The sequence below is a fragment of the Branchiostoma belcheri genome, unplaced genomic scaffold, assembly GCF_001625305.1.
Source record: "Branchiostoma belcheri isolate BF01 breed outbred unplaced genomic scaffold, Haploidv18h27 scaffold1, whole genome shotgun sequence".
Taxonomy (NCBI): domain Eukaryota; kingdom Metazoa; phylum Chordata; class Leptocardii; order Amphioxiformes; family Branchiostomatidae; genus Branchiostoma; species Branchiostoma belcheri.
Genome location: NW_017802379.1, coordinates 4615600 through 4623849, shown reverse-complemented (window position 1 = coordinate 4623849; position 8250 = coordinate 4615600). Strand labels below are relative to the sequence as shown.

Sequence of the window (8250 nt, the reverse complement as noted above, 5' to 3'; positions counted from 1 at the left end):
ATCTGCCGAGTTAAAAGTACACTTTGAGAAAGTTATGTTTGAGAGATGATGATGATAAACTCTATTGCAGCACCCCCAGGTATGCACAGTTTAGATATCAAGCATTAAACCATTGAACGTTGCATTGGAGATCTCTTAGGATGGAATTTTTTTAGGGTGGTGCATATATGTGACCTGGTGGGATTATGGTAGTAGATGTTTATACATCTACAGATTAGAATGTAATGGGCCTCCCTTTTATAGCGTTACTGTTATTGCGTAGTTAGTGAGCCTGCCTCTGGACCGAGAGGTTGAGAGTTTGAATACTAAGTACCGGCTGTTGGTACTTGCCTGACATGCAGGCTATTGTAAAGTGTCGCAGTCCCAAGGATGGCACACTATACTGTGGTCCAATGTTTACTTTGCTTGTCAAAAAAAGCAAATTTCCCCGACAACAAATCTGTAAATACTGTACACAGCATCTCTCTTCTATGTCATGACCAGTGGCAGAGTAGCTCTCCAGTGAGCTAAAACTGGATCCTGATCATTCCTTCCTTTCCTTATCATGTTGCAGGGAGAAGTGGCCCTGACAGAACTACATGGTGAAGAACATGTTCTAGGGTGGCACAGACTCTGTCCAAGAGCATCAACTGTAGATGATGAAAGGTAGAGAACTTCTAAAGGCTTTTTGGTGTAAAATTGTTGCTAAAGAAACTGAAAGTCTGTGTTTGATATTTCCTCATTTCAAATGTAGTTTCTAGACAATCCACACATCAATGCTAATTCAATTGCAACAGTGTTATATTCTTAAAACATTGTCCCCTGACACTCCTGCCATTTGTTAAGTTGACTTTTTAAAATAACTGTCCCTTGTGCTGAACGTCAGTTTTGATCGAGTGCTTGTTGCACTGTTATTGAGTATCCAACACCACCTCATTAAACGAAGCCTGCGTGGCATTTCCTCCGGGCAACATTTTGTTCCAGTCATTATCCAGCTTGAGAGCGCTATTGAGACTAGAAACAGGTGTAGAATAATAATATGTTGCTATCAGGTGTGTGCACCTCTTTTCTAGACAGTTTCTTCTTAATCATAAAAGGTCAATACCTCAAGGGTATAAATCAGTTATCTCTAGCAGTAAATGTGCCATCAAAGCTGATCTTTCAGCAGCCTTTTGCCTAACATTGCTCATATTGTATACATGATATTATTTCTAGAAATTTTCTTCTTAATCATAAAAGGTTGATAGACAGTTCTTTCTAGACAGTTTTAATCATAAACTCCTTGTCTCTGGCAGCAAATATATCATCATAACTGATATTTCAGCACCAAGGACAGCCTTTTTGCCTAACATTGCTCATGTTGTATATATGACATGCTTTCTTGACAGTTTCTTCTCAATCATAAAAGATCAATACCTCGAGTATAAACTCTTGTCTCTAGCAGTAGAAAATATCATCATAACTGTTATTCAGCACCAAGGACAGACTTTTGCCTAACATTGCTCATATTGAATACATGACATCCTTTCTTGACAGTTTCTTCTTAATCATTAAATGTCAATACCTCGAGCATAAAATGCTTGTCTCTAGCAGCAGAAATATCATCATAACAATTATTTCAGCACCAAGGACAGCCTTTTTGGTAGCTCTGATTTTTGCCTTTGCCCACAGCTCTGAGCTGGGCTCTCTAAGACTGAAGGTACGCTGCACAGAGGAACACATCCTGCCTTCTCAGTACTACCAGCCATTGGTGGACCTCCTGGTAGAATCTGTGCAGTCCAGTATAGAGGTAATGCTAGAATACATATCTAAGTGTCTCAATATGTAATACTGAAGAACATATTCCAGATCAGATACATATGTACACTTGAAGCATGCATTATATTTTGAATTCCATCCATTTACCACTTTGGAAGTAAGGTCCTGCTATGCTGTATATTGTGTCTTCTATCAATATTGTATACCTAGTAGCTTAGTATTTACATTGTAGGTGTACACTGAACTAGGTTAAAGGTGAGTGTGTACTAGATTTTGTTAGTCATGGAGTATGGAGTGCAAAATGTAGTGGATGCTACTTGAAAATTTTACAAATCAACATTTATCCAGTTGATTGATTAACATTTTTTTCAGTGTATCTTATAGCTGATTCTGACTATCCTTGTTCACAGCCAGAGACTCCCACCCCACTGAGTATGTTAGAGGAGGTCATGACTATGGACAGGATGGACATTGCCACGACCTTGGTCAAGGTCTTTCTGGGGGAGGGGATGGTGGTCCAGTTTTTAGATGCCCTCAACACTCAAGAGATACACAATACCAGTGAGAACATTGTCCAATGTTTTATTATACCATTTGTAAATCTACATGTACATTAGATAAATAGAATCAGGTGTCATCTCATTGCCATATTATTTTTCAATTTGCTTTGAAATTATGCTGTTCATTTTGATCATTCTAATCCTTGTTTTCATTTTTTTATTGGTGTCTTTGTGAATTCTTCTTTAGATTCGTGGTCACTTTTTCAACTTTGACAAAGAGCAAAAACATCATTGAGTTCCTAACACAGAAGTCATATGAAACCCTACTAACCATTTGTCAACTCCTTTTTACAGAGGATCCTAACACATTATTCAGGGGGAACTCATTGGCTACAAAGTCAATGGACCAATTTCTGAAGGTAATACTATTCTCTCAGACTTAGAAACTTCAACTTTTGACCTAGATGAAGTCTTGGCCTAACTGAAGTCTTAAAGTCTTGACCAAGATGATGCATCATGATCATGGTAGCCATGTCTCTCAATAATACAATATCTTATCTGTTCCTTCTATGAAGGTTGTGGGGATGCCGTACCTACATGAAGTCCTGAGACCAGTTGTAGATCAGATTTTTGAAGATAAGAAGACGGTGGAGTTAGATCCATGCAAAGTAGACTCCTGTAGAAGGTCAGTGCTATTCATTTTTCCAATATTACTTGTTACCTCTGGGTATGGAAGTACAAATGTACTGTTTTAGGTGTCTGAATTGTAGGTTTGTGTTTCTTCCTGTCTATGTAGCAACAGATGGGTGGGAACTGATGACAGTTGATTGACAGGGAAGCCACACCTGAAGGTAACCCATCACATCCAAGATGGGAGTAAGTGGGCAGTATATGGAGGAATTCAGAAAGTGGTACAATACCTAAATAAATGACATCATACAACCACATCCACAATTCTAATGCATTCACAAAACCCCAAAACAGTCTCCAGACCTCTGTGAACTTAAAATTCATATAATCCAGAGTAATTCCCAAAAGCATGATATCTCTAATATGTTGTTTATGCAGGAGATTAAGTGTTAAGTCACAGTCTGATGGCCAGTTGTTAGAGCACAGTGCGATGATCCTGACTGGGTATCTAGAACAGATCGTGGACAACATAGTCATGTCAGTGGACCAGTGTCCCCCTGTCATCAGACTGGCCTTCAGACAGCTCAGTAAGAGAGTGGAGGACAGATTTCCTGAGCATCAGGTGGGTGGGAAATATACTGACAGATTCCATGAGTACAGCATGGCACCGACACAATTAGATGATTCAACATTTGCCAACAAATGCAGGGTATTTCTCCTTTTTTTGGAAAAGCTGGCTAAAAGATGCACACCCCAAGAACAATGAGTTGAGGGGTTAATAGTATAGCTGCTGTAACTGTAACTATAGCATGCTGTAACTTGCTGTATACATTTGATTCCATATTTACAAAACCATAATGACACATTTGCAAACACATGTTTATTCTTAGGATGTGAAGTACCTAGCCATCAGTGGTTTCCTGTTCCTGAGATTCTTTGCTCCGGCTGTCCTGTCCCCCAAACTCTTCGCCCTTAGGGACCAACACGCTGATGCCAAGACTAGTAGGACCTGCACTTTACTGGCAAAGGTTTGTTATTTGGGGATTCATTACCTTGCACAATGTGGTGATCTCCACAGGAATGTTTTATTAGCTCACTTTCCTGCCTTCAGGTTATCCAGAGTAAATGGGCAGTACGTGGAGGAATTCAGGAAGTGGTTGGGAGGTCTGAAATCTCAACTGTTTGCTCTAATCATTGTCATCATCATATCCAGCCAGAAATTAAGAGCAGAGTTCAGGTAACTGTTTCTGCCTTCAGGTTATCCAGAGTATAGGTAACCTGGGTTTGCAGTGTGGGAGAGGGAAGGAGACGTGGATGGAGCCACTCCACCCCTTCATACAGGACAGCTCCTCTCGTGTGCAGGACTTCCTGGACCAACTTATAGACATTGACGAAGCCAATGGCAAGTACAGTGTATAAGTCACCAGTAGTGTTCAATGTTTAGATTAAAGTTCTGATCTGTTCTTCTTCTTCTAACTTCACGGCAAAGATGGTAACAATGGTATCCTAAATACTGCCACGAACAGAAGTCTTGTTTGAGTATTGTACTGAGTTTTGTGCATCTATGTCTGCTTGCATGGACATTATGTGAGTTGGGGAAAGATTGACAGGCAGAATGACAGGAGGTCAAAAGAGGAAATGGGACGAAGCTTGCAGAATTGGGCCGGGGCCAGGAATACGGGGAACTAAGGAAGCCAAGGATTTCATACCTCCCAGAAGTCTGAAAGCTCTACTTTCTTGTTAAAATTTAGATATTTGTTGTCTAAAAATAGTATACTCTAGTATACTGTAGATTTTGTACGTTTGAATGTAGTACATATATGCAGCAGCCTATCAGCCTAGATTTACCCCCAACTGTAACCTTGTCCTGAACTGAACTGTGGGCAGTTAATTAATAATCTGTCTACCTGAACCTCCAGTGCCCACGAGGGAAGCGCAGAGGCGGAGCGCCTTCCACCAGTCTGTCACAATCAAGGAAGGTCACCTCCTCCGCCGGCGCAGGGCAGACGACGGCCTGGTCCTCATGCCCTTCAGCTTCAAGAGGAGATACTACTGGCTGTGTAATGATGCCCTGGCATACGCCAAGTCCCCGGAGGACCAGGTAGATGTTAGTTTGACATTTATCAGAGTCCAAGACTGTAATTTTCAATTTTGGCATGTCTGAGAGTGAGCCATGTATTTGCATGGCAGTCTTATATAATGTAGCAGCTTGAAACCACGCCAATCTACAGTAACTCTGGAAACATTTGACATTTTATTTTCGCATTGACTGCTCTGCCACAATTTTTTGACATTGCAAAGATATCTCCTTTCTATTACTATTGTAGTACAGAAATAATTTCCAAACAAAGTGAAAACCTTCTTTTCCCAGACAGCAAAACGAAACCACTGCAAAAGTAACTGAATGTACAGTAATTTCTTGGTTGTCAGTTTTTGATGACTTTGAACATCTGTAATGTTACCTCTGAAGCAGAAAATTGGCATGAAGAAACCTTATGACATTTTTCATGAATGAACAGACACATAACTTGACTAACCCTTTACAATTATTATATACCAATTCCTAAGAGAGGACAGAAAGATAATAAAGCACAATATTTTCAGATTCGCACAACCACCATGACTCATCGCATCTGTGCCGTGGAGCGGGTGGATGAGAACGCCTTCCAGCGACCCAATGTGTTTCAGGTCATCATCAGAGATGGAGACGGTTCACTGAGCACCACCTATCTACAGGCAAAGGTACTGCAGAATTGAAAAATTCCATTAAGCCAAAGAACCTTAACTACTGATAACATCCTCCAGTGGCTCTAAGTTATAATGTGATGCCATGAAATTTTGTTTTCCCATAGCACATTTTATGAGGTGCATTTTATTGCAGTTTATTGTGACATATTGTTTCATATTCTTTCGTTATTGTTTGCTTATAATATTGCCTCAACCTAAAATATGATGTGATAATGTTAGGAGATTCCTTTTGTTTCCTGATGGTATTTTATGAAATATACATTTTATTGCAGTTTGAGACAATTGTGACTTTTTATTTCATTATTTTTTCATTATGATGCTGTAATCATTGTGTCTCAGGATGTGAATGAGATGCACCAATGGCTGTCAGCCATCAGGAAGACCTGTGTGACAAACTCTCGCATGCTGGGGACCTTCCACCCAGGGACCAACAGGGCGGGCAAGTGGACATGTTGTCTGGAGACGGACAAAACAGGTCAGGTCTTCTAATTACTGATATTCTGATGGTTTTTCAAGGATTCTTCAACCTTTTGAAGTAAGGTGAAGTAGACAGCATACAGATACAATGTAAATCTTTCCACAAAGATGAAAAGTGGTAAAAAATATGGGAATGACTCATAGATGCTTCTTTGGCAGAGGTTTGTGCTCTAAACATCATGAACTGCTGTCCAGTTTCTTATGTACTGTGGATCTTGAAATATTTGCTGTTGTTTATTTTTGCAGTTTTTATACATTTGTACTAAAATGTATGTGCTTTTGTGCTATCATAATATCATTTCAACTGCAATCTTAAAACCAGCAAAAAATTAAAAAATTTGTACCTAGAAAATTGGATCCCTACACAAACTAGTGAATTCACAGTGCTCTTCCCTGGTTCCTTGCAGCCCGTGGTTGCAGTAAAACCCACTCAGCGGTGACGTTGGGTGATTGGCGGGACCCGCTGGACCCTGACGCCGAGGCTCAGACTATTTACTCCCAGATCCTGCTGGGCAGGGACATACTCAGGTACCAACAGATAATCAACTTTTATGAGCCACCAAACCTAAAAAGGTAGTAAAAGATAACGGTAGTCCTTTTTGAGGCCATAGGGGCAGTGGGTTGTTAATCCACTGTGTCTAGGGCATGGAATCAGAAGGTGTAGCCCATCCAAACTTACAACAGAACAGGTTTCAGTACCATGGACAGCCACTGTCTGTCTTCAACAGAAGCTTTCCTTACTAACTCTAGGCGCTGCTTAAAATTACGTAGTGAGGATTATTACTCCTAGTACTTGATAATAGTAGTTTCGCTTCATGATAGCATATTCAGATTGCTCCATGTAGAATTTTCTAAAGATTGCAATGTTGGCATATCATTGGAGAGGTTGCTTACATCAGGTAAATACAGACTGTTTTTTCTGTAGATCCAAGTACCTGGAGCTAGCAGATGCCGGGTCTACAGCTGAGAGCTCCCATGAGCAGGCCAACAACTCTGAGGCAGAGAGCCAGAACTCAGTAGGGAACAGCTCAGAATCTGGTCACAACTCAGAACCTGATTCTAAAACAAAACCAGGTATGGAATTACTTCCTGGATTAATTTCTTCATAGGGGATAAAGCATTTTTTTGTCTGTCTATTTCTGATCTATGTGAAGAGGCGAAGCCTGCCATCTGCCATATTTTTCTTAATTACATCAGTCTGTATATGGAGGTTTTGTTTTCAGTATGTTTGTTAATTAGCTTGTGTATCTGTAATGGTATTTGTAATATACACTAGAGTCACAGGAAGTGAGGGGGGAAATGTCGTAACCATAGACTGACAGGAAGATCGAGTTGGAGGTCAAAATCGTCTCCCCACATCCTGGGAGGAAATGAGGTCAAATTGTAAACCCTGGAATTACAACTAAAATGTAATGACTAAAATGTAATGCCTTTTCTACAGATATCAGAAGAAGTCGATCGTTTTACGATGCCAAGATGGCGGCAGCGGCCAGACTGCTGGACGTGATCGCTGATCTGGAGAGAGTCCACGAGGCTTTCAACAAGAGGGAACGCGAGCGGGCCAAGGGGCTGGAGCGGGGCAGATCCCTGTCTATGGAATCTACCGAGTAACTCTTTAAAGTAAAAAGAATACATGAACTTCTAGACAGATTAAAGTTTCTGTTGTGTACCTTTTCAACTGTTGCTTCCAGCTGCAGGCATGGCCATTGGTCTGTGGACACTGGTGATTATTGAAGGTGGCTTTGGCAGTAAAATGATTTGGTGCATGACAGCACCCTTGGCAGGACAAGGGTTATAATAGACTTTGATACATCTAGAAGTTCATGTATACCGTGAGGTAACTGTTTAAGCCATTACGAACTAAAGTAAAGCTAATGTTGCATTCCCCCCATCAGTACTAATAAAGCATTCATCATTATACATGTAGGTAAGTCTTGTGATATACACATTATATTTAAAGAGAAGTATTATATATCCTGTATGAGCTGTGCTCCCAAGTCAGTGAAACTGTCATGTTTATGTTCTAGCTTGAGTTTTATTGTATTCCAGATGATTACTACATTTGTAGGTTAGGGTGTGATTTTTATTTCTTACACTAACTCTTTATTCATAATTTTGACAACTTGCTTTTGAGCCTTGTTGCTATGTTGTTGGTAAA

The 8250-nt window shown here is 40.3% G+C and overlaps 1 protein-coding gene across 1 annotated transcript in view; it reads left to right on the top strand.

The window, feature by feature from the left end:
* The window catches only part of LOC109465886 (rasGAP-activating-like protein 1), a 25310-nt gene extending 17580 nt beyond the window's left edge, over positions 1 to 7730 (top strand). The window contains exons 8-21 of the mRNA XM_019763407.1: positions 554 to 645; positions 1453 to 1768; positions 2148 to 2298; positions 2592 to 2656; positions 2813 to 2922; positions 3306 to 3489; positions 3758 to 3895; positions 4125 to 4273; positions 4797 to 4968; positions 5472 to 5609; positions 5955 to 6090; positions 6500 to 6620; positions 7018 to 7166; positions 7534 to 7730. Of these exons, the coding sequence (XP_019618966.1) occupies positions 554 to 645; positions 1453 to 1768; positions 2148 to 2298; positions 2592 to 2656; positions 2813 to 2922; positions 3306 to 3489; positions 3758 to 3895; positions 4125 to 4273; positions 4797 to 4968; positions 5472 to 5609; positions 5955 to 6090; positions 6500 to 6620; positions 7018 to 7166; positions 7534 to 7703 (2091 nt within the window). The 3' untranslated portion in view covers positions 7704 to 7730. The remainder of the gene's footprint in view (positions 1 to 553; positions 646 to 1452; positions 1769 to 2147; positions 2299 to 2591; positions 2657 to 2812; positions 2923 to 3305; positions 3490 to 3757; positions 3896 to 4124; positions 4274 to 4796; positions 4969 to 5471; positions 5610 to 5954; positions 6091 to 6499; positions 6621 to 7017; positions 7167 to 7533) is intronic.
* The last annotated feature ends 520 nt before the right edge of the window (positions 7731 to 8250 follow it).